The following is a 27339-nucleotide window of genomic DNA, read 5'->3' as shown; positions in this document are numbered from 1 at the left end:
GTTGCATTGACAATCCAACACAATGGGCAGCACATTGAACACATTTTATAAGTGGTCAGAAACTTGTAAATAACTCATGAAAGAATAAAGTTATGTTAAGCACATTATTGTTTTTCTTGTGAAATTCCCAATTGATGTGTCACATTGCCCTCTTTCTATTGAAGAAACAAAAGTTGGATTCAAAATGGCTGACGTCAAAATGTCCGCCATGGTCACAACTCATCTTGAAAAGTTTCCCCCCTCACATATACTAATGTGCCACAAACAGGAAGTTAATATCACCAACCATTCCCATTTTATTAAGGTGTATCCATATAAATGGCCCACCCTGTACAACAAAATTCTGACCTTCGTAAGTTATTACCAGCACAACCTCAAGCGACGGCAAATCATTAAGGGATATCCTGGTGAAAAGCCATTATATCCCTCCTAAATCACCATATATCTTTTCTTCAACAGACCCAAAGTGGGGATCAGTTCCTTGTGGTGATTGCTCAATCTGTAATCAGGTGATCAGAACAGATGTCTTTATGGATTCATGTGGTGAAAAAGAATTTATCACAATTTTTTTTATATAAGGCTAGAAATTTTGTGTAGGTTTTGCCTGTTGCTACGTACCCTGACCTTGCTTCTGTGCCGCCTGCCCTCTGGCCTCTTGCTTTGTGACCTGACCTTGCTTCTGTGCCGCCTGCCCTGACCGCCTGCCTGTCCTGACTATGAGTTGCCTTATCCATCCAGTATCATGTACATCTCGGCCACCTGTATGGACGAGTTGTATCAAGGGTAACGACCTGGGTGCCACCTGCCGCAGCAAGTCCATCCTGCTTTGCGTCGGGCTCTGGTGAAAATCAGCAGCACCTTAGACACCGCTCCCTGATACGGCCCACTCCATCGTCCACACAGGTAAGCGGATCCTCTACTCCTCAGCCATAACAACCTCCCCCCTCCTCTTTACTCACTAACCCACTCCCTCCTCCCATCAAGTTTGAAAGAATGTCTTAAGATGGTGCCCGAACAGGGACTACATCCCTGGATGATAAGACCATGTGACCCTGGATGATAAGGCCACGTGATGGACAAGAAACACCTACAGATGGAAGAAACCAATCACAAGGACAGTTATTTATATAGCTTTGCACACGGCCCATTGTTACAAGATTATAAAAACCTTGAAATTGTTAAAAATAAACAGGAAGTATCATTTATCTGAACTGCGTGTCAGAGTGATTTCTTTCTCTCCAGCATATGCTGATCCAGATACCTAATTAGGAGGAGAGAGATACTCACTGGGGAGCTACAGGTCACCATAAAGGCCAACATACACTGTGACATACTGAAGGAAAGCATGATCCTCTCCCTTCGCTGACTGCTCAGCAGGGCAATATTCTAACATGATACCGACCCAACATCTCCAAGACAACCTTTGTTTTGCCAAAGAAGATGAGGGTAAAGGTAATGGACTGGTCAAGCATGGCTCCAAACCTAAACCCTATAGAGCATATGTGGGCGGGGCATCCTCAAACAAAAGGTAGAGGGGCACAAGTTATCTAACATCAACCAGCTTTGTGATGCTGTCAGGGAGGAGTGGAAGAGGACTCCAGTGGCAACCTGTAAAGCTCTGGTGAACTCCATGCCCAAGAGGGAATGTGTCAAGAGAAAATTACCTATTGTTTAGCCTCTTGGGGACGCAGAGCGTACAGGTATGTCCTGGATGCCTGATCCTTAAGGACCAAGGGCATACCTGTATGCCCGTGGGAATTCCTGTCCCCGCCACTTGCCAGTCGGGAACTGGGCCAAGATGCCTGCTGAAATCACTCAGCAGGCATCCTGTGCCAACGCCTGGGGGGGGGGTTCTGAGACCATCGATCTGCTGCGATTCCGGGTCATACAGGTCTCCAGTGATCCGGAAAATAAGCGTGATCGTGGCTTTCCAAGACAGCCCCAATCCCCTTGAAGGGATAGGAGTGAGGTGGCAGGGGTGCTACCCCTCCTATCCCTGCTATTGGTCAGTCAGAAGTGACCGACCAATAGCAGATCGGGGAGGGGGAATAAAGCTCGGTTCCCCTGTTCTGCCCACCCACGGTAGTCTGGGCAGAGCGGGGGAACTGAGATGTGAGCGGCGGCGATGGAGGTGGCTTACCGATTGGTGGCAGGCGGCGATCCTGCTGCAGGATCCAGGAAGTAAGTTGTTGCCTAGCAACATCTGGAGGGCCTCAGTTTGGAGACCACTATGCAGTGGTCTCTATAAACTGTAGCCCTCCAGATATTGCAAAACTACAACTCCCAGCATGCCCATACAGCTGTTTGGGCATGCTGAGATTTGTAGTTTTGCAACATCTGGAGGACTACAGTTTGGAGATCACTGTGTGGTGGTCTCTAAACCATGGCCCTCTAAATCTTGCAAAACTACAACTCCCAGCATGCACGAACAGCAAACGGCTGTCTCAGCATGCTGGGAGTTGTTGTTGCGTGCCTCCAACTGTTGCATAACTACAACTCCCAGCATGCCCTTCGGCTATCAGTACATGCTGAGAGTTGTAGTTTTGCAACAGCTGGAGGCACACTGGTTGGAAAATACTGAGTTAGGTAACAGAACATAACTAAAGGTTTTCCAACCAGTGTGCCTCCAGCTGTTGCAAAAGTACAACTCCCAGCATTCAGTCTGTCACACGGGCGGGGGTTTACAGTTAGTTTCCTGCTTCAAGTCTGAGCTGGAGCTCAAACTCCTAGCAGGAAACTCACAGTTAACCCCCGCCCGTGAATGTACCCTGAAAACACTACACTACACTACACTGCACTACACTACACAAATTTAAGGGTAAAACACTACATATACACACCTTTACACTCTCCCCCCCCCCCAATAAAAATGAAAAACATATTGTACGCCAATGTTTCAAAACGGAGCCTCCAGCTGTTGCAAAACAACAACTCCCAGCATTTCCAGACAGCCATTGACTGTCCAGGCATGCTGGGAGTTTAGCAACAGGTGGAGGAACCCTGTATGCAATTGGAGGCAATGGTGGAGGCAATTGTAACGCTTGCACCCGAGTACACCCCTATGCAAATCCCAAATTCAGTCCTCAAAGGCACATGGCGCTCTCTTACTTCGGAGCCCTGTTGTATTTCAAGGAAACAGTTTAGGGCCACATATGGGGTATTTCCGTCCTCAGGAGAAATTGCGTTACACATTTTGGGGGGCTTTTTCTTCTTTTACCCCTTATGAAAAAGAAAAGTTGGGGTCTACACCAGCCTGTTAGTGTTAAAAAAAATAAAACATTTTACACTAACATGCTGGTGTTGCCCCATACTTTCATTTTCACAAGCGGTAAAAGGAAAAAAAAGACCCCAAAACTTGTAACGCAATTTCTCCTGAGTACGGAAATACCACATTTGTGGACGCAAAATGCTCTACGGGCGCACAACATGCCTCAGGATTGAGGGCGCACTATGTACATTTGAGGCCTAAATTGGTGATTTGCACAGGGGTGGCTGATTTTCCAGCGCTTCTGACATAAACGCAAAAAAATTAATATCCACGTGTGACCCCATTTGGGAAACTACACCCCTCATGGAACATAACAAGGGGTATAGTGAGCCTTAACACCCCACAGGTGTTTGACAAATTTTCATTAAAGTTGGATGTGAAAATGAAAAAAAGCCCCCCAAAATTTGTAACCCCATTTCTTCTGAGTATGAACATACCCCATATGTGGATTTAAAGTGCTCTACGGGCGCACTGCAATGCTCAGAAGAGAAGAAGCGCCATTGGGCTTTTGAAGTGAAAATATGTCCGGAATTGAAGGTCACATGTGTTTACAAAGCCCCCATGGTGCCAGTACAATGGAGCCCCCCACATAGTACCCCATTCTGGAAACTACACCCCTCACGTAATGTAATAAGGGGTACAGTGAGCATTATTGCCCCACAGGTGTCTCACAGATTTGTGGAACAGTGGTCTGTGAAAATGAAAAATTTAATTTTTAATTTGCACAGCCCACTGTTCCAAAGATTTGTCAAAAGCCAGTTTGTGTATAAATGCTCACTGCACCCCTTATTACATTCTGTGAGGGGTGTAGTTTGCAAAATGGGGTCACATGTGGGGGGATTCACTGTTCTGGCACCATGGGGGCTTTATAAACGCACATGGCCCCCGACTTCCATTCCAAACAATTTCTCTCTCCAAAAGCTCAATATCCACACATGGGGTATTTCCATACTCAGAAGAAATGGGGTTACAAATTTTGGGGGGCATTTTCTCCCATTACCCCTTGTAAAAAATGTAAAATTTGGGGAAAAACCAGCATTTTAGTGAATAAAAAGTTTTTTTCATTTACACATCCAACTTTAACGAAAAGTTGTCAAGCACCTGTGGGGTATTAAGGCTCACTGTTCCCCTTGTTACATTCCTTGAGTCTCCAAAATAGAATGCCATGTGTTTTTTTTTTATTTTGCTGTTCTGGCACCATAGGGGCTTCCTAAATGCGACATGCCCACCAAAAACCATTTCAGCAAAATTCACTCTCCAAAATCCCATTGTCGCTCCTTCTCTTCCGAGCCCTCTACTGCGCCAGCAGAACACTGTACATCCACATATGTCCTTACTCAAGAGATATTGCGTTAAAAAAATTGGGGGTATTTCTCTTCTTTTACCCCTTGTAAAAATTAAAAAAATGGCTCTACAAGAACATGAGAGTGTATAAATTAAGATTTAAAATTTTCTCCTTCACTTTGCTGCTATTCCTGTAAAACACCTAAATGGTTAACACACTTTCTGAATGTCATTTTGAATACTTTGAGGGGTGCAGTTTTATAATACGGTCATTTATGGGGTATTTTTTAACATTAAAGCCCCTCAAATCCACTTCAAACTGAACTGGTCAGAGAAAAATAGAGATTTAGAAATTTTTATGAAAAAATTGAAAATTGCTGCAATACTTTGAAGCCCTCTAATGTCTTCAAAAAGTAAAAACATGTCAACTTTATGTCAACATATTATATATGTGAATCAATTTATTATTTATTTGGGATGTCCATTTTCATTTTTCATAAAATTTTGGAATGTTTCACTAAGAAATGATGCAAGTATCACCAAAAATGTACCACTAACATAAAGTAGAATATGTCACTAGAAAACTATCTTGGAATCAGAATGAAAAGTAAAAGCATCGCAGAGTTATTAATGCATAAAGTGACAGTGGTCAGAATTGCAAAAAAGGGCTGAGTCACTAAGGGGTTAAATCAGGTTTTTATGTTAAACACGTTTTTTACGAATTTTTGTTGATGTTTTTTCATTTTGCTATCTATATTGTATAATAATCCTAAAATCTTGTCATTTCCTTTCTGGCTAATAGGGCTAAAACTAAGTTGGGACATCCTGTTCTGTATAGATCATTTCCCAGTAATGCCTTTCTTCTCATCACAGACATGAGTACAGTGAAAGGTGACACTGGATCCTCCACCAATCACAGCAAAGATGAGCATCCCCCCTCCCTGTAGAATGACCTCTGTATATGTCTCCAATTAATCTGAATGGGACAGGTCCTGTATATTGCTGATCTATATCCCTGCTGTAAAGCATATCATTATATGCTGTTATAAACAGCTCAGGCAATATGGTAGCCCCCATAAAAATGTACAAAAAATGAAATAAAATAGTATAGTCATTTTACAGTATAAATAGTAATTTTTATAGTATAAATTAGTATATATCTCAAATCAGCAAAACAAAAAATTAGGCAACACAATTTCAAATATGTTTTTATTGAGGGCACTATATAAAAACATATTCCCTATCCTCTTGGACCCCCTTGCGATCTCCTGATCAACATTACACACACACATATACCGTATTTATCGGCGTATAACACGCACTTTTTAGGCTAAAATTTTTAGCCTAAAGTCCATGTGCGTGTTATACGACGATACACCTAGAGCGCTGCTGCCGGCCCTTCTCTCCCCCTGGCTATCGGCGCCGCTGCCCGTTCTGTCCCCCTGACTATCGGTGCCGGCGCCCCATTGGCGGCGCCGATAGCCAGGGGAAGAGAAGCGGCGCCAACAGCTAGGGGAAGAGAAGGGGCAGCGGCACCCATTGCCGGCGCCGCTGCCCCGTTGCCTCCCCCCATCCCCGGTGGCATAATTACCTGGGTCGGGTCCGCGCTGCTGCAGGCCTCCGGCGTGCGTCCCCGGCGTCGTTGCTATGCGCTGCATGGCGCGGCGCATGACGTCAGTGCGCTGCACCGTGCATAGCAACGACGCAGGGGACGCGCGCCGGAGGCCTGCAGCAGCGCGGACACGACCCAGGTAATTATGCCACCGGGGATGGGGGGAGGCAACGGGGCAGCGGCGCCGGCAATGGGTGCTGCTGTCCCTTCTCTCCCCCTGGCTGTCGGCGCCACTTCTCTCCCCCTGGCTATCTGAAAGCTAACCAGAATGAAAATGATACCAATTTATTGGACCAATCTGCAGTAGAAGTCCACACTAATATTTAATTTGTGTTCAGTGTACCATTGGCCTGATCTGAGAAGTCAGTTGACCCTTTTCTATCCTACTGCTGTGCCATTCTCATTAAATAAACTGTAGTTATGAGCACAGTGGCAGCCGCTGTTACTTGGAAGGAGGGCTCATTTATCATTATGATGTAGGAAAAAGCAAAGTACTGCAGTATAAAAGTGTGTGTGTGTCCTTATTGGATCCCTTAAACAATAATAGTAAAATGCTGAAATTAAGTGGGCTGAAAAAATGAAGCAGTACAGTACACTATTGAAAAAGAGCCTTTGCCTTTTGTAATGATCTAGCTTTCAAAAGAGTAATGGCAACCAGACATATGTTTGGTTGACAGTCTTACTCCATAATACATCTATGCATATTAGGGATGTAAGAAAAAATCGATTCGCGCGATTATCGCGATTTTTTGTTCCGCGATACTGAATTGATTTTAAAATTCTGAGAATCGATTTTTTTTTATAAATTATTATAATTAACATGCTACCGCGAGACTACAGACTCAGAACAAACAGGAAGGAGAACGTACGCAGTCTATGCACTCACAGGACAACTCTCGCGGGATCTTGTTCTTTCTCAGCTGCGAGTCGCAGCTGAGAAAGAACAAGATCCCGCGAGAGTTGTCCTGTGAGTGCGTATGTTCTCCTTCCTGTTTGGTCTGAGTCTGTAGTCTCGCGGTAGCTGCTGCAGAGTGAACGCTGCATCAACATGGCTGGCAATGAAAAAGAGATTCGGGACGCGCCGGGGAGTTATAAGGCGGGCATTTGGACTCATTTTGGATTCTACAATAAACCAGGGAGTAAGGAGTATGACAAGAGCCATGCAGTGTGCAAAATATGTGAGGCCAGAATCAAATACTGCGGGAATACGACAAACCTACGTGCCCACATGCCCAGGCATCATGGCGACATAGAGGTAAACTTAAAACAAGCAGCTAGTACCACTACCCCCGCTTCTCAGAGGACTCTTGACCAAGCTAATACTGCCAAGTTTCCACCAGGCTCGATTCGTGCAACAAGAATAACACAATCTGTGCTCTATTTCATTTGCAAAAACCTGCGCCCTCTTAGTGTGGTGGAGAACGAGGGCTTTCAGATTATGGTGAATGAGATGGAGCCCCGCTACGCCCTACCCTCCCGACAACACATCACAGACATCGCTTTACCGAAGATGTACAAAGATGTAAAGAAGGTTGTGCTGGAGGAACTGAGTTCTGCCGGGAGAGTGGCTTTGACATGTGATGCTTGGACTTCCAGATGTACCGAGTCGTACGTGACCATAACAGCTCATCACATTACGGGCGAGTGGAAGTTAGTCTCACACGTGCTGCAAACGCGAGCCATATATGACAGCCACACTGGCGAAAACATTGCAGGTTTGCTCCGTGGTGCTCTTGATGAATGGGGCTTGACTGCTAAAGATCCCGTTGTCGTCACAGATAATGCTGCCAATATGGCTGTGGCTGCTAGACTTGCACAGGTTAGCCACATTCAGTGTTTTGCTCACAGCCTAAACCTAGCCTCACAGAAAGCACTTAAACTACCATCAGTGGCCAGACTGCTTGGAAGAATTAGGCGTGTCACTGGCTTTTTTAGGCGCAGTGCAATAGCCAGTCACCAGCTAAATCTCAAACAGGACCAACTCCAGCTACCAAAGCACAGGCTGATTACAGATGTCGTTACACGCTGGAATAGCTCCTATGACATGACTGAGAGGTTTTTAGAACAGCAACCAGCAATATGTGCAGCACTTCTTTCCAATGAGGTCAGGAAAAATGAAAAGGATATCTTCACATTGACTGAGTCAGACATCACATGTGCAGAAGAGGTCCTGAAAGCTCTGAAGCCTATGAAAGATGCCACATTAGTGATGTCAGAGGAGAGCATGCCAACACTGTCACTGATTGCACCACTTCATGCCAAGCTCATCATGGGCACTGAACGAAGTCCTGATGATTCAGATACAGTCAAGGATATTAAGGAAGCAATAGCACAAGATCTAAAAAAAAGATATGCAAATGAAAAGGAGACCCTGTACATGGCATCAGCTGTTGACCCTCGGTTCAAGAATCTACCCTTCCTCCCTGCTGATGAGGCTGATGACATCTACGCACGACTGACTGAAGCTGTGGAGGTTGAGATACAAAAGCTAACTACTACTTCTACTATGGTAGGTGAGTGAAAGCATCAAAGCAATATTGAGTTTGACATTATGTTATTTATATCTTAAGTTTCAATTTGATTACTGCTTGTTTTTGTTTTTCAGCAGCAAGAAGAAGAGGAGGACAAAGAAGACAATCAACCAGCAACTAACATCCAGCCACCCATGAAGAAACCCAGAGCATCATGTGCATTGGCTGAGCTGCTTGGACAAACTTTTTCCTTTGACAAACACCATCGAGCACAAAAATCTGCACATGATGTTGCAGCAACTGAAGTTAGAATGTTTAGAGATGAAACCCCCTTGCCTCTCAGTGATGACCCTCTTGACTGGTGGAGGAAGCACATTGCAGAGTATCCTCACATTGGTAGAGTAGCAAAGTGTTTCCTCTGCATCCCTGGTACAAGTGTCTCTGCAGAACGAGTTTTCTCCACTGCAGGAGACATTGTGTCTGCACAAAGAAGTGTCCTTAAAGCTGGGCATGTAGATCAGCTTGTGTTCCTCAACAAGAATCTTAAGATGAAGAAAAAATAAGCTCAGTAGCTCACATGTTCCATCCTTTTAGTCATAGTAGTCATGTCATAGGAGCTATTCCAGGCGTTGGCGTTTGTTATACTGCAAACATGTTTTGCTGACGTTGCACTTTTAACAGTGTAGGGTTTTATAATAGTTGTCTAACTTGTCTTACTACGTCTACTACAGATGTACATATTCTGCAGAAACACTTGTACCATGGATGCAGACAAAACACTTTGTAGTGTACTCTACCTTTTTGAGGAGGATACTCTACTATTCCAGGCGTTGGCCTTTGTTTTATACTGCACAGATGTTTTGCTGTGCCTGTTGCACTTTTAAGTGTAGAGTTTATAATTGTTGTGTTACTGTTATCAATAACTAACTATTAAGTAAATATCTACACTTAAAAGTGCAACAGCTAAACATCTGTGCAGTATAAAAAAAAAGTCCTGGAAGCAGAGTATCCTCCTCACATAGGATTAGAATATTGCGCATAATGGCCCAGATTTATCAAACTGTGTGACAGAAAAAATAGAGAAATTTCCCCCCAGCAACCAATCACAGCTCAGCTAACGAGCTCTGGTAAAGTGAAAGCTGAGCTGTGATTGGTTGCTGGGGGGAAATCTCTCCACTTTTTCTCTCACACAGTTTGATAAATCTGGGCCAATGAGTTTTCTCCACTGCAGGAGACATTGTGTCTGCACAAAGAAGTATCTTTATAGCTTGGCATGTAGATCAGCTTGTGTTTCTCAACAAGAATCTTAGTAGATTACATAACATTACAATGCAAAAAAAAACCTTGCATGTTCCATCCTTTTATACTTACTTATAGTCATGTCATAGGAGCTATTCCAGGCGATGGCCTTATACTCCTGGTACTCCACACAAATGTTTTGCTGTTGCACTTGTAAGTTTAGGGTTTCATAATAGTTGTCTAACTTGTACCACGTCTAGTATGTACTTATTCTGCAGTCACTTGTAGCAGGGGGGCAGACAAAACACTTTGCTAGTACTGTGAGGAAGATACTCTGCTATTCCAGGCATTGTCCTTTTTTGTGTTAATGCTCTCACCGCTGTTTTCCTATTACACTAGTGTAGAGTTTATATAGTTGTCTCCACTCTTACTGTGCTAGTAGTACAGTAAGGCAACTATAAAAAAATAACACTACACCAGTGCAACAGCAAAACAGCTGTGCAGTATAACAAAGGCCAACGCCTGGAATAGCAGAGTCGTATGTGTGAGGACTAGGATTATGGATACTCTGCTATTCCAGGCGTTGGCCTTTTGTGTTACTGAACAGAACAGATATTTTGCTGTTGCACCTTTAAGTGTAGAGTTTGTCTACTGTTATATATTGCACCTTAAAGCTTAAAGGAACATTTAACAGTTGAAGTTGGTAGCCTTCATGTTAACTCTGAAAATGCATTAAAGCAGGATTGCACTTTATTTTATTTTTTTGTAAAAAACATACTGGAAGGAATAACCTTATTTATAAGGCACATGCCTTCGTATTTTATTTATGTTATACAGAATTGTATTTATTTGTGAAATCTAGTATCAAACCTCAGCTAAGCTGTCAAAAAGTATTAGGTTTGTTATAAAAAAAAAGAAAAAAAATCCTGCAAGCACAAGAGTTTGTTGCTTAAACACTTGTTTGACTTTGTAAGTCCTCATTGTTCTTAAGAAAAAATAAATGTATATTTAATACAGTACATCTTTGTGTGAATGTAGTATTGATGTGTAGAATAAGTTTTCCCAAGCTTTTAATAGGGAATATCGCGATATATCGCGATATATCGCCATCATGACAGTATCGCGATATATCGCGATATATCGAATCGCCACCCTGGTATCGCGATTCGAATCGAATCGCCAAATTATTGGCGATTCACACCCCTAATGCATATGTTAGCTGGGCCCCCGAAGACATTACTTTGTTGTTAAATCCTGCTAGAACAAAAGCTGAATTTTTCAATACTTTTTTTGTGTGTATATCAGTAATAGTTGTTGGTTATGATTAAGGTCACTATGGTTTCAAACAACTTTCATCCACATACTTGTGACTCTTTTAACTGGACAAAAATGACTTTTTACCCTAGATAAAAGTCCTGGCCACTAGGTGCCTCCCTACCCTGTAAACGGCTATATGCTGCCTGTCGTAAGGGTTCAATGTTTAGCCAAGTGTCAAGAAGGAGTGCCACAGCATGTTACACCTCCTCTCTCTAAGCCTCATCCCCAATTCCTGTGATCCATCTTGGTCTTTCTACTGAAAGACCAAGATGGATCACAGGAATTGGGGATGAGGCTTAGATCTTACTCCGTGGTGTCAAAATGGTCACAAGAATGGTGAGCAAAAATCCCAGAACCACATGGGGGGACCTAGTGAATGACCTGCAGAGAGCTGGGACCAAAGTAACAAAGGCTACCATCAGTAACATACTACACCGCCAGGGACTCAAATCTTGCAGTGCCAGACGTGTCCCCTTGCTTAGGCCAGTACATGTCTGGGCCTGTCTAAAGTTTGCTAGAGAGCATTTGGATGATCCAGAAGAGGATTGGGAGAATGTCATGTGGCCAGATGAAACCAAAGTAGAACTTTTTGGTAAAAACTCAACTCGTCGTGTTTGGAGGAGCAAGAAGATATGATTTGATTAATAATATGTTTTCCCATAGTCTCCTTCAGCAGCACAATATGGGGTGTTTCACGCCCCTGTGCGCCGACGGGACCTAGGAATTTTAATAGTAAAATCAATTAAGAGCACCCTCCCCTCTAGCCCATATAACGGGCTCACCTACATACTGCAGTAGAGTAATTATAAAGAAAATAGAAATAAGAATAAAAATAAAGTATGGGGGGGGGAGTCTTGTGCTGCTGAAGGAGACTAAGGGAAAACATATTATGAATCAAATCATATCTTCCCTAGCATCTCTGTTCAGCAGCACAATATGGGGATATAGCAAGGAGAGTACCCCAAAGGGAGGGTCTCAATGCTTGGCAGTATTGATAACCGAGTTAGAAAAACTCGGCTGTTCAGACAGTCTGAACTGTATTCTATAAAATCTAAAAAATGTAGATGGACTAGCCCAAGTAACGGCTAGGCATATCTGTTCAATTGGAACAGAACATCTCTCTGCCCAGGACGGACCTACCAACCGAGTAGAATGAGCCTTGCAAAAGGAAGGAGGGTCTAATCCCTCCAAAGTGTAACAAAAATAAATACAGCCAGATATCCACCTGGATATAGTGGGTTTAGAGGCCTTCTTGCCCTTATTAGGACCCTGGAAAGAATCAAATACATTTTGCTCCTTCCTGAATGGAAGTGTTCTTTCAAGATAGGTCTTGAGACATCGGACGAAATCTAAATTCTTTAGAAGACCTAAAGACCAGCATTTTCTGGAAGAGTAGGTAGTGCAATCACCTGATTGGTGTTCTGGAAGGATGCACATTTTGGTAGACAAGTAGGGAGAAATCTCAATAGGACCTTGTCCTCGAGAAAAATAGTATAAGGCTCCTTGGAAGATAGAGACTGTAACTCACCTACTCTTTTAACCGAGGTGATGGCTAATAAGAATGCTGTCTTCAAGGAAAGCTATTTTATATCAATGTCCTGGAGGGGTTCAAATGGATGAAGAGACAACTTCTTTAAAACCGAAGGTAGATCCCAGGGAGCAACTGGTCTAATAATTCTGGGTCTGAGACGAGACACAGATAATAAAAGATTTGAATTCTGGTACAAAAATAAGTCTCTTGTGAAGAACCGCAGATAGAGCCGAAATCTGCACCTTTAATGTACTGGGTAAAAGTCCTTTATCGAAGCCATCCTGAAGGAAATCCAGGATCTCAGGATTGGAAGGGTTAGCAAGATTAATACCCTTAGACAAGGACCAGGTCTGAAATATTTTTCTAATTCTGGCATAAGACCTGTTGGTAGCTTCACTCCTTAAATGTGCTTAAGTGTCCGATACTCTTCCAGAATAGCCCCTGTCTCTTAATAGGGAGCGGTCAACCTCCAGGCTGTCAGATTGTATGATCTGAGGCTGTGACAGAACCGTGTTCCTTGTGTCACCAGATCTTGCTTGAGAGGAAGCGTCCAATGAATCCCTCGACTCATATACATGAGTAGGGCAAACCAGGATTTCTTCGGCCAGAATGGCATTATTGCAATTACTGATACTTGATCCTTCTTGATCTTTCTCAATACCTTGGGAATCATTGGTACAGGGGTAAACACATACGCTAGATGGTATGTCCAGGGAATGGTCATGGCGTCAACTACTGACAGATTGTCCTCCGGATACAGGGAGCAAAAAGTCTCGAGTTTCGCGTTGACTCTTGTGGCCATCAAGTCCACCTCTGGTACTCCCCACATTTCGGTTAGTTGGAGAAAAACTGATGGGTTTAGTGACCATTCCCCTGGTAATATAGTGTCACTGGATAGGCAGTCCACAAGCACATTGTGTGTCCCCCTGATGTGAACTGCAGATATCCGTGATAACCAGTTCTCCGCCCAAGACATGTAGGATTTCTGATCTGGTGCCCTCTTGCTTGTTGATGTAATATACCAACACTATGTTTTTGGTTCTGATCTTTACTGGCTTCTCCTTGATGAAAGGGGCAAAGTGTAGGAGGGCCAAATAAATGGCTCTCAGTTCCCTGGCATTGGATGACATCATCCTTTCTGCCTGCTTCCAAGTTCCCTGAACTGTTTCCTGAAGCATATGGGCTCCCCATCCAGTGCCTGAGGCGTCGGTGGTAAGTGTGATTCAGTTCGGCTCCTCTGAGTGCTCGCCATCCTGTAGGCGTGTCCACCAAGTTAGGGAGCCTCGAACTGATGCTGACAGACTTATCTTCCTGTCTAGGCTGGATCTGTTCCATTGTTTGAGGACTTCGGACTGTAGCGGTCTCAGGTGCCAATGCGCCCAGGGAACTGCCTCTATAGAAGAGGACATCAGCCCTAGGACCTTCATTAAGGTTCTTATCGATATCTGGCGAAGTGTGAGTAAATGTTTCACAGCAGCTATTAGACGGACCTTTCTCTCTAATGACAGATAAAGCATCATCTGATCTGTGTTTATTCTGAATCCAAGAAAAGATCCACTTGTGGATGGGTGGAGACAAGATTTTTCTTGATTTACTACCCAGCCTAGATCGTGAAGAAGTCTGAGAGTTATCTGAATATGCTCTATCAATAATTCTCTTGACTCTGCTAATAGCAGCCAATCGTCCAGGTAAGGGACAACTTTTATTCCCTTTAAGCAAAGCACCACCATCATGGCGGAGACTAACTTCGTAAAAATGAAGGGGGCTGTCGAGATCCCGAAGGGTAGGACTTGAAACTGTAGATGCAACAGGGTTCCTTGAACCCACACTGCAATCCTTAAAAACTTCCGAAATGACCTGTGGATGCTGATGTGGAAGTATGCATCCTTTAGGTCCATGTATGCTAGAAAATCCCCCTGCTGAAGTATTGTCTTCACTGTGCGGATAGTCTCCATTTAAAATTTCTTCCTGACAATAAACTGGTTTAGATATCTGAGATCTATTATCAACTGATTTTTGCCTGATGGTTTGGGAACTAAAAAGACGGGAAAGTACACTCCCCTTCCTACTTGGGAAGGGGAAACTGGTTCTACTGCTCTTAGGGCAAGAAGTTCCAGAATAGACTCCTCCAGTATCTCTCTCTTAGGAGAATTCAACTGGGGAGAAAAACATGAACCTTTCTCCAGGGCACTGATGGAGAAGAGGCAAATACCCGTCTGAAATTATTGATAGGACAAACTTGTCCTGAATTAAACGTTCTCAGGCAGGAAGATGGCCCCCCACAGGAAGACCCAAAACATCAAAAGTCAGGTTTCTTGTTTCCCTCTTTAGAGGAACCAGCACCTCTTCTCTGACCTCTAGAACCTCTCCCTCTGTAACTCTGCCGCCCATGTCTGGATCTGGGAGGTGAGTATTCTCTACTGGAGATCCTTTGTGCGGGTCTTGCAAGGGGTAAGGATTTCCCCTTTCGGTCAGCCATACCCTCCATAATCTCATCTAACTGAGGGCAAATAATTTTCCTGGGACAAAATCAAGATTACAAAGTTGAAACTTGGAAGAATTGTCTGCCCACCAAGGGCGAATCCACAAAGCCCTACGGGCAGCAGTAGAGAGGGCCATAGGTCTAGAGGCAAGGGTAATTTGTTGCGCAGCTGAATCAACCAAAAAATCTATGGCTAGGTTGACTTTCCGGAAGCTATCCAAGATATCGTCTCTCTTGACTCCAGGGTCAATATCAACTTGGGCTTGAGATAACCATCTTTTAAATGCTCCTGAGTGGCAGCAGCCACCAGATTAGACCCTGAGGCCGTAGAATAGGCTCTTTTTAACTCCTTGGGGATGGAGCCCATTATAACCCTAAGGACGGGAGCATTTTTTGCAATTCTGACCACTGTCATTTTAAGCATTAATAACTCTGGGATGCTTTTACCTTTCATTCTGATTCTGAGACTGTTTTTTCGTGACATATTCTACTTCGCCGCCCAGTGCTACGCCATTTTATTCTAGGGACGTTAGGGACCCACTCCAAATAGGTGGCCTTGACTTGGCGAGTGGGCTTTGTACTTTTTGATCAAAACGTATATACTAACAACCTGTTAGTTTTTGAAATAATGCTGAGAAGCAATTAGATCATTGTGCAAGATTGTAGATGTGCACCATGTCTGTTTTCTATCTGAATTCACATTGTGTTTTCTATCCCCTCTTTTTTTTTGTTTGAACATGTTGTCTGCACTCTTCCCCACCCCCCTCAGCCCAACCCTATATAAGTAGTAGTTAGCTACACATGGGCCTTTTCTTTCCTGGTAGCCTCCCAGTTTGACTGGGAGAGCATGGTGGGTGTGCTGTTACATCCTGTTCACACTGGTGTGGTGCTGTGCTGCGTCCGTTGCTGCCGTGGCGCCGTGTCTGCGGGGAGGTGCGACCCATGGACTGGTTTGAGTGGCATTGGGGCCGCTCTGCCAGTGGGTCGTTCCCCCTGTGGGCACTGGTGTCGCGGCGGAGGTGGTCGCCGCCCAGTGCTACGCCATTTTATGCTAGGGACGTTAGGGACCCACTCCAAATAGGTGGCCTTGACGTAGCGAGTGGGCTTTGTACTTTTTGATCAAAACGTATATACTAACAACCTGTTAGTTTTTTAAATAATGCTGAGAAGCAATTAGATCATTGGTCAAGACTGTAGATGTGCACCATGTCTGTTTTCTACCTGAATTCACATTGTGTTTTCTATCCCCTCTTTTTTTTGTTTGAACATGTTGTCTGCACTCTTCCCCACCCCCTCAGCCCAACCCTATATAAGTAGTAGCTAGCTACACATGGGCCTTTTCTTTCCTGGCAGCCTCCCAGTTTGACTGGGAGAGCATGGTTGGTGTGCTGTAAAATCCTGTTCACACTGTTGTGGTGCTGTGCGGCGTCCGTTGCTGCCGTGGTGCCATGTCTGCGGGGAGGTGCGACCCATGGACTGGTTTGAGTGGCATTGGGGCCGCTCTGCCAGTGGGTCGTTCCCCCTGTGGGCACTGGTGTCGCGGCATTGGTGGTCGCCGCCCAGTGCTACGCCATTTTATGCTAGGGACATTAGGGACCCACTCCAATTAGGTGGCCTTGACGTGGCAAGTGGGCTTTGTACTTTTTGATCAAAACATATATACTAACAACCTGTTGGTTTTTGAATTAATGCTGAAAAGCAATTACATCATTGTGCAAGATTGTAGATGTGCACCATGTTTGTTTTCTACCTGAATTCACATTGTGTTTTCTATCCTCTCTTTTTTTTTGTTTGAACATGTTGTCTGCACTCTTCCCCACCCCCTCAGCCCAACCCTATATAAGTAGTAGTTAGCTACACATGGGCCTTTTCTTTCCTGGCAGCCTCCCAGTTTGACTGGGAGAGCATGGTTGGTGTGCATTAAAATCCTGTTCACACTGGTGTGGTGCTGTGCGACGTCCGTTGCTGCCGTGGCGCCGTGTCTGCGGGGAGGTGCGACCCATGGACTGGTTTGAGTGGCATTGGGGCCGCTCTGCCAGTGGGTCGTTCCCCCTGTGTGCACTGGTGTCACGGCGGTGGTGGTCGCCGCCCAGTGCTACGCCATTTTATGCTAGGGACGTTAGGGGCCCACTCCAAATAGGTGGCCTTGACGTGGCGAGTGGGTTTTGTACTTTTTGATCAAAACGTATATATATACTAACAACCTGTTGGTTTTTGAAATAATGCTGAAAAGCAATTACATCATTGTGCAAGATTGTAGATGTGCACCACGTCTGTTTTCTACCTGAATTCACATTGTGTTTTCTATCCCCTCTTTTTTTTGTTTGAACATGTTGTCTGCACTCTTCCCCACCCCCTCAGCCCAACCCTATATAAGTAGTAGCTAGATACACATGGGCCTTTTCTTTCCTGGCAGCCTCCCAGTTTGACTGGGAGAGCATGGTTGGTGTGCATTAAAATCCTGTTCACACTGGTGTGGTGCTGTCCGGCGTCCGTTGCTGCCGTGGTGCCGTGTCTGTGGGGAGGTGCGACCCATGGACTGGTTTGAGTGGCATTGGGGCCGCTCTGCCAGTGGGTCGTTCCCCCTGTGGGCACTGGTGTCGCGGCGGTGGTGGTCGCCACCCAGTGCTATGCCATTTTATGCTAGGGACGTTAGGGACCCACTCCAATTAGGGGGCCTTGACGTGGCAAGTGGGCTTTGTACTTTTTGATCAAAACATATATACTAACAACCTGTTGGTTTTTTAAATAATGCTGAAAAGCAATTACATCATTGTGCAAGATTGTAGATGTGCACCATGTCTGTTTTCTACCTGAATTCACATTGTGTTTTCTATCCTCTCTTTTTTTTTTTTTGAACATGTTGTCTGCACTCTTCCCCACCCCCTCAGCCCAACCCTATATAAGTAGTAGTTAGCTACACATGGGCCTTTTCTTTCCTGGCAGCCTCCCAGTTTGACTGGGAGAGCATGGTTGGTGTGCTGTAACATCCTGTTCACACTGGTGTGGTGCTGTGCGGCGTCCGTTGCTGCCGTGGCGCCGTGTCTGCGGGGAGGTGCGACCCATGGACTGGTTTGAGTGGCATTGGGGCCGCTCTGCCAGTGGGTCGTTCCCCCTGTGTGCACTGGTGTCACGGTGGTGGTCGCCGCCCAGTGCTACGCCATTTTATGCTAGGGACGTTAGGGGCCCACTCCAAATAGGTGGCCTTGACGTGGCGAGTGGGCTTTGTACTTTTTGATCAAAACGTATATACTAACAACCTGTTAGTTTTTGAAATAATGCTGAGAAGCAATTAGATCATTGTGCAAGATTGTAGATGTGCACCATGTCTGTTTTCTACCTGAATTCATATTGCACTTCATGATAGTGGTAAATTTTGGTCGATGATTGCATCATTTCTTGGTGAAAAATTCCAAAATTTGATGAAAAAAATAGAAAATGTTGAATTTTTGGAACTTTGAAGCTCTCTGCGTATATTGATTCACAAATACAATGGGGGACATGTATCAAAGATTTTACCCCTGTTTTGTGTGTATTTTTTTGTGCAAAATTTAGCGCAAGCCCTTTTTTTTGCGCATTTTTTTGCGCACGTTTTGGTAGAGCATGTCCTCCAGATGTGGCTGAATCAGGGTACCTTGGAGTGACATCTATAGTACACATGGATTTATTACCTGCGTACTTTTCCTTTGCACCAAAAATTTTGACGCACGTGCGTCTTTTTCCCAGCAAATATAAGCCAACTTTAACTGCACGTAGCAATCCTTTCTATTTCTGAAGGAAAGTTCTACTAAGGAACAACCAGAATGTTTTAACTTTCCTATCTCAATTCCTCATTTGGTTTGCTTTATATTCCTTTTTACTCCTTGGTTATTCCAAAGCACTTTGAAAATAATTTGCATGTAGAATATTTGTTTACAGTTCAGTTATTCATTAGATCACTTGTATATTGGTATTGTTATTTTATGATCCAACAATTTAATACATTTACATAGGAAATGTTTGATAACTTATCATTGAACAAGCTCCGTCACATTAAAATAGCTTTGTAATCCACTTAACACTGTAGATCATTCTCCTTTTATTTTTACAATTTACTGCTTTCCGATATCACTGATATCCAGCCATCTTACCATGTGACCACAGGGGGTTTCATCCCACCCCCCCAGCGATCGCTGCTATCAGCTAGTCAAATCTGACTAGCTGATAGCAGCGTTTCGCTATGAGAATACTTAGCAGCGCGGTGTGTGAGTCCCGATCACGGGGATCGGGACATACACCGCTCTGCTAAGTGTCCCTTACCCGTCCCCCGGCGTCACTTACCCGGCCATGCGGTGTCCTGAGCGGTCCCGGTGCGAGCGGCGTCCTCCCGCGGTCCTGGAGGTGGTGCGTCCCCGGTGGTGAGTTTGCAGCAGCAGGGCGGCATCTTCATTGGCAGCAGTGAGATCGCCGTAAAGCGATCTCACCGCTGCCTCTGGGAGTTTCAAAACTGCAACTCCCAGCATGCCCAGACAGCCTTTGGGTTTCTGGGCATGCTGGGAGTTGTAGTTTTGCAACATCTGGAGGGCCACAGTTTGGAGACCACTGCATAATGGTCTCCAATCTGTGCTCTTCCAGATGTTCCAAAATTACAAATCTCAGCATGCCCACTCTGTCGAGGCATGCTGGGAGTTGTAGTTCTGTAACATCTGGAAGACCACAGATTGGAGACCATTATACAGTGGTCTACAAACTGTGGACCTCCAGCTGTTGCAAAACTACAACTCCCAGTATGCCCAGACTGCCCAAGCATGCTGGGAGTTGTAGTTCGTCAACATCTGACCCTTCAGATATTGCCGAAATACAACTTCCAGCATGTCTGGCCATGCTGGGAATTATAGTTTTGCAACAGCTGGAGGCACACTAGTTGGGAAACATTGTTCGTTTCCTAACTCTTTTTCCCAACCCGTGTGCCTCCAGCTGTGCCTCCAAACTATAACGCCCAGCATGCACTGACAGACCATGCATGCTGGGAATTGAAGTTGTGCAACAGCTGGAGGCACACTGGTTTGGAAACACTAAGTTAAGTAAAAAACTTTCAAGTGTTTTGCAACCAGTGTGCCTTCAGCTGTTGCATAACTACAACCCTCAGCATGCACGGACTGCCAAAGGGCATGCTGGGAGTTGTAGCAGTATGCCTTCAGCTGTTGCATAACTTCAAGTTCCAGCATGTCCTTCTGCTGTCACTGCATGCTGAGATTTGAAGTTTTTGCAACAGCTGAAGGCACACTGTTGCGAAACACTGAGTCTGTTTCCGTGTTTCGCAATCAGTGTGCCTCCAGCTGTTGCAAAACTACAACTCCCAGCATGCACGGACAGCCAAAGGGCATGCTCAGAGTTGTAGTTTTGCAACAGCTGGATGTCCCCCCCCTCCCCCCATTGTGAATGGACAGGGTACACTCACATGGGCAGAGGTTTACAGGGAGTGCTGCAAGATTGAGATGCATCAAACTCGCTGTCAACCCCCGCCCGTGTGACTGTACCCTAAAAACACTACACTACACTACACTTAAATAAAATAAGTAAAAAACACTTTATATACACATACCGCTACACATACCCCTCCCCTCCCCAATAAATATGAACAACGTCTGGTATGGCACTGTTTCCAAAATGGAGCCTCCAGCTGTTGCAAAACCACAACTCCCAGTATTGCCGGATAGCCATTGACTGTCCAGGCATGTTGGGAGTTTTGCAACAGCTGGAGGCACCCTGTTTGGGAAACACTGGCATAGAATACCCCTATGTCCACCCCTATGCAAAACCCTAACTTAGGCCTCAAATGCGCATGGCGCTCTCACTTTGGAGCCCTGTCGTATTTCAAGGCAACATTTTAGGGTCACATATGGGGTATCGCCGTACTCGGGAGAAATTGCCTTACAGATTTTGGGGGGCTTTTTCTCCTTTTACCCATTATGAAAAGGAACAGTTGGAGTCTACACCAGTATGTTAGTGTATAAAAATTTAATTATTTACACTGACATACTGGTGTTGCCGCATACTTTACATTTTCAGAGGTAAATGGGAAAAAAAGATCCCCATTTTTTGGGACACAATTTAGCCAGAGTACGGAGATACCACATATGTGGGCGCAAAGTGCTCTGTAGGTGCACAACAAGGCCCATAAGGTAGAGAGCACCATGTACATTTGAGGCGATTTGCACAGGGGTGTCACAGATGTTAAATGAAGAATAAGGACATTGGTATAATTGATGTGTTATAATTGGGTGCAAAAAGTGGTATTATTGTGAGATTAAAACTCTACATAATGAAGAAAAAAAATTCTAAAACTAATAACGAGGACAAAACTTACTGTTTAGATGCAGATACGCTGCAGACAAAGCTCCTACTAAATAGAGCTGCGGTGTAAATTTATGCTCTGAGGAGAATTCTAAATTTAAACGCAATTCAAGAAAGTAGCTGCACAAGAATGATAAATTTAACGCAGCTGCACCAAATTTACACAACAGGCAGAGGGGGTAAAAAACTTCTATTATACACTGGAAATGATACATGTCCCCCAATATGTCTACTTTATGTTTGCATCATAAAGTTGACATGTTTTTACTTTTGGAAGACATCAGAGGGCTTCAAAGTTCAGCAGCAATTTTCCAATTTTTCACAAAATTTTCTAAATCGGAATTTTTTCAGGGACCAGTTTAGTTTTGAAGTGGATTTGAAGGGCCTTCATATTAGAAATACCCCATAAATTACCCCATTGTAAAACTGCACCCCTCAAAGTATTCAAAATGACATTCAGAAAGTTTGTTAACCCTTTAGGTGTTTCACAGGAATAGCAGGAAAGTGAAGGAGAAAATTCAAAATCTTAATTTTTTACACTCGCATGTTCTTGTAGATACAGTTTTTTTATTTTTTACAAGGGGTAATAGGAGAAAAAGTACCCCAACATTTGTAAGCCAATTTCTCTCGAGTAAGGAAATACCTCATATGTGTATGTCAAGTGTTCAGAGGGCGCAGTAGAGGGCTCAGAAGGGAAGGAGCAACAATGGGATTTTGGAGAGTGAATTTTTCTGAAATGGTTTTTGAGGGGCATGTCACATTTAGGAAGCGCCTATGTGCCCGAACAGCAAAAAAAAACAAAAAACACATGGCATATTATTTTGGATACTACACCCCACAAGGCACGTAACAAGGGGTCCAGTGAGCCTTAACACCCCACAGGTGTTTGACGACTTTTCGTTAAAGTGAGATATGTAAATGAAAAAAGCTATTTTTTCACTAAAGTGCAGTTTCCCCCCCCCCCAAATTTACCATTTTTACAATGGGTAATGGGAGAAAATGCCCCCCAAAATTTGTAACCCCATCTCTTCTGAGTATGGAAATACCCCATGTTAGAGCGTAAAACGCTCTGCAGGCGAACTACAATGCTCAGAAGAGAAAGAGTCACATTTGGCTTTAGGAAAGCAAATTTTGCTGAAATGGTTTTTGGGGGGCATGTGGCATTTAGGAAGCCCCTATGGTGCCGGAACAGCACAAAATACCCACATGGCCTACTATTTTGGAAACTACACCCCTCAAGAAAGAAAGTGGGACGTGAAAATGAAAATTTTAATTTTTAACACTGAAATGCTGGTGTTACCCTAAACTTTTCATTTTCACAAGGAGTAATAGGACAAAATGCCCCACAAAATTTGTAACCCCATTTCTCTCGAGTAAGGAAATACCTCATATGTGTATGTAAAGTGCTCTGTGGGCGCACTAGAGGGCTCAGAAGGGAAGGAGCAACATTGGGCTTTTGGAGAGCGAATTTTGCTGAAATGGTTTTTGGGGGCATGTCACATTTAGGAAGCCCCCATGATGCCAGAACAGTAAAAAAAAAAACACACATGACATACTATTTTGGAAACTACACCCCTCACAGAACTTAATAAGGGGTGCAGTGAGCATTTATACCCCACTGGCATTTGACAGATCTTTGGAACAGTGGGCTGTGCAAATGAAAAATTATATTTTTCATTTTACAAAACTACAACTCCCAGAATGTACTGACAGACCGTACATGCTGGGAGTTGTAGTTTTACAACAGCTGTAGGCACACTGGTGGGGAACCACTGAATAAGAAAACAGACTCTAGCTCAGTGATTCCAACCAATGTGCCTCCAGCTGTTGCAAAACTACAACTCCCAGCATGTATGGCCTGTCAGTGCATTCTGAGAGTTGTAGTTTTGCAACAACTGGAGGCACACGGGTTGGAATCACTGAGTTAGGAAACAGACTCTAGCACAGTGTTTCCCAACCAGTGTGCCTACAGCTGTTGCAAAACTGCAATTCCCAGCATGGCCAGACAGTCAAGGATGATGGGCATGTAGTTCTGCAATATCTGGCCCTTCAGATGTTGCAGAACTACAACTCCCAGCATGCCTAGACAGTCTGGGCATGCTAGTAGTTGTAGTTATGCAACAACTGGGGAAGAACAATTTGGAGACCGCTAACTGTAGCTCTCCAGATGTTGCAAAACTACAACTCCAAGCATGCTCAGACTGTCCAGGCATGCTGGGAGTTGTAGTTCTGCAACATATGAAGGGCCAGATATTGCAGAACTACATGCCCAGCATCCCTGACTGTCTGGCCATGCTGGGAATTGTAGTTTTGCAACATCTGGAGGGCTACAGTTTAGAGACCACCTTATAGTGGTCTCCAAACTGTGCCTCTTCAGATGTTGCAAAACTACAACTCCCAGCATGCCCAGAAAGTCAGTGCATGCTGAAAGTTGTAGTTTTGCAACATCTGGAGGACCACAGTTTAGAGACCACTACACAGTGGTCTCCAAACTGTGACCCTCCAAATGTTGCAAAACTGCAACTCCCAGCATGCCCAGACAGCCTTTGGTTGTGTGGGCATGCTGGGAGTTGTAGTTTTGCAGCTTTTAGAAGGCCACAGTGAAGATAACTTACTGCGATCTTCACTGCAGCCTTCTCCGCCACACTTTCCGGCCGTCGCTCCTCCTGCTGCTGCCGCTGCTCCGTTATGCCGCCTCCGCCACCTCCACCAGTCCGGGTAAGTCGGACCATGTTCCCCCCCCTCACCGCCCGTGTTCCCCCGCTCTGTACCGACTTCCGATCGGTGGCCAGAGCGGGGGAAAAATGAACTCGAACCCCCCCGCCCCCCTCCTGCCATTGGTGGTCAGCCTGACCAACCAATGGCAGGGGATAGGAGGGGATGGCAACACTGCCACCTCGCTCCTATCCTTTAGGATGATTCTTTAGGATGATCATTCTTATTTTCCGGGCGATCGGGTCACCAGTTACCCGAATGGCCCGGATCGCGGGCAAATCGCTGGTCTGAATTGACCAGCGATTTGCCGCGATCGCCGACATGAGGGGGTCTCAGGACCCCCCTAGGCATTGCCACGGGATGCCTGCTGATAGATATCAGCAGTCATCCCGGTCTGATCACCGCCCGGCGAGCGGCAGTGATCATAAATGCTGAGGGCATATGGATACGCCCTCCATCCTTAAGTGACGGGACTCGAGGGTGTATGCATACGCCCTCCGTCCCCAAGGAGTTAAAGTAAGTTCCATTCGTCTGTCCATGGGATCTTTCAAGTTAGACCCATCCTCAGCGGGAAGAATGGTCCTTTTAGATAATCTGGAAACCGCGAAGTCTACCTTGAGTGGCTCAACCCAGGAGGTGGTCTCCTCTTCAGAAAAAGGGAACAAAGTATGAAACCTCTTAGCTATAACTGGAGCCTTCTCAGCATTGCCAGATGAATCCATGGCAACTAAAAAATAAAGGAAAAAAATTCCATTAGCAAGTATATTTAAGAATCTATAGAAATGCCTTAAAAGAAGTTAAAATATAAGGCATACATGCTTTAGACAAGAAAAGCAGAAAAAATATATATCAATCTCTCAGATATGCAAGAAAATCTCTCCGTCCAGCTGACACAAGTGTCTTGACAGCAGAGGGAGAAAGGAAGTAATGGCAGGGCCTAAATAAGCTTGAAATTCCCGCCACACACAAGCCCCGCCTCCTCTGAAATTACCTGACCTAGAGTCAAGAGGAGGCAAGAAAATAATTGGATTTTTTAGAATAGAAGCTAAAATACAGAGTGCTAATATAATAAGAAGTCAGAAAGAATCGCACTTTTTTAAGTTAAACTGCATGAAAAAATAGCTAAAAAGTAAACCGGAAGAAGCACAATGTGTACTTCCGGTTTATTTCCCACGTGAGAGCGGTGCAGAGTGCCGCCCACCCCCTGCAGCACTGCTACACGGGAGACGCAGGAGCCCGTGCGACACACAGCGGGACAAAGAAAAACTCTACAGCAGTATGTAGGTGAGCCCGTTATATGGGCTAGAGGGGAGGGGGCTCTTAATGGATTTCACTATTAACCCCTTAAGGACTGAGCCCTTTTTCACCTTAAGGACTCGGCCATTTTTTGCAATTCTGACCACTGTCACTTTAAACATTAATAACTCTGGAATGCTTTTAGTTATCATTCTGATTCCGAGATTGTTTTTTCGTGACATATTCTACTTTAACATAGTGGTAAAATTTTGTGGTAACTTGCATCCTTTCTTGGTGAAAAATCCCAAAATTTGATGAAAAAATTGAAAATTTAGCATTTTTCTAACTTTGAAGCTCTCTGCTTGTAAGGAAAATGGATATTCCCAAAAAAATTTTTTTATTCACATATACAATATGTCTACTTTATGTTTGCATCATAAAATTGACAAGTTTTTACTTTTGGAAAACATCAGAGGGCTTCAAAGTTCAGCAGCAATTTTCCAATTTTTCACAAAATTTTGAAACTCGCTTTTTTTCAGGGACCAGTTCAGTTTTGAAGTGGATTTGAAGGGTCTTCATATTAGAAATACCCCATACAAGATCCCATTATAAAAACTACACCCCCAAAGTATTCAAAATGACATTCAGTCAGCGTTTTAACCCTTTAGGTGTTTCACAGGAATAGCAGCAAAGTGAAGGAGAAAATTCATTCTTCATTTTTTACACTCGCATGTTTTTGTAGACCCAATTTTTGAATTTTTGCAAGGGGTAAAAAGGAGAAAATTTTTACTTGTATTTGAAACCCAATTTTTCTCGAGTAAGCACATACCTCATATGTCTATGTTAATTGTTCGGCGGGCGCAGCAGAGGGCTCAGAAGAGAAGGAGCGACAAATGGTTTTTGGGGGGCATGTCACCTTTAGGAAGCCCCTAAGGTGCCAGAACAGCAAAAAACTCCACATGGCATACCATTTTGGAAACTAGACCCCTCGGGGAACATAACAAGGGGTAAAGTAAACCTTAATACCCCACAGGTGATTCACGACTTTTGCATATGTAAAAAAAAAATATATAAATTTTCCCTAAAATGCTTGGTTTCCCAAAAGTTTTACATTTTTAAAAAGGGTAATAGCTGAAAATACCCCCCAAAATTTGAAGCCCAATTTCTCCCAATTCAGAAAACACCACATATGGGGGTGAAAAGTGCTCTGCTGGCGCACTACAGGTCTCAGAAGAGAAGGAGTCACATTTGGCTTTTTTGAAGGAAATTTTGCTCTGGGGGCATGCTGCATTTAGGAAGCCCCTATGGTGCCAGGACAGCAAAAAAAAAAAACCCACATGGCATACCATTTTGGAAACTAGACCCCTTGGGGAACGTAACAAGGGGTAAAGTGAACCTTAATACCCCACAGGGGTTTCACAACTTTTGCATATGTAAAATAAAAAAAATAAAAATTTACCTAAAATGCTTGGTTTCCCCAAAAATTTACATTTTTACAAAGGGTTAAAGCAGAAAATACCCCCCAAAATTTGAAGCCCAATTTCTCCCGATTCAGAAAACACCCCATATGTGGGTGAAAAGTGCTCTGCTGGCGCACTACAGGTCTCAGAATAGAAGGAGTCACATTTGGCTTTTTGAAAGCAAATTTTGCTCTGGGGGCATGCCGCATTTAGGAAGCCCCTATGGTACCAGAACAGCAAAAAAAAACCACATGGCATACTATTTTGGAAACTAGACCCCTCGGGGAACGTAACAAGGGGTTAAGTGAACCTTAATACCTCACAGGTGTTTCACGACTTTTGCATATGTAAAAAAAAAAATAGTTTTTTTTACCTAAAATGCCTCTTT

General features: G+C 44.2%; 1 protein-coding gene across 1 annotated transcript; it reads left to right on the top strand.

The window, feature by feature from the left end:
* Nucleotides 1-7212: 7212 nt before the first annotated feature.
* LOC130367449 (E3 SUMO-protein ligase ZBED1-like) lies at nt 7213-9659 on the top strand. Its single transcript, XM_056569871.1, has 2 exons — nt 7213-8673; nt 8770-9659. Exons 1-2 carry the CDS (start codon nt 7213-7215, stop codon nt 9196-9198), a joined length of 1890 nt encoding a protein of 629 aa, XP_056425846.1. The 3' UTR covers nt 9199-9659.
* Nucleotides 9660-27339: the final 17680 nt, after the last annotated feature.

The sequence above is a fragment of the Hyla sarda genome, chromosome 4, assembly GCF_029499605.1.
Source record: "Hyla sarda isolate aHylSar1 chromosome 4, aHylSar1.hap1, whole genome shotgun sequence".
Lineage (NCBI taxonomy): Eukaryota > Metazoa > Chordata > Amphibia > Anura > Hylidae > Hyla > Hyla sarda.
This window is presented reverse-complemented; position numbering and strand designations above follow the sequence as displayed.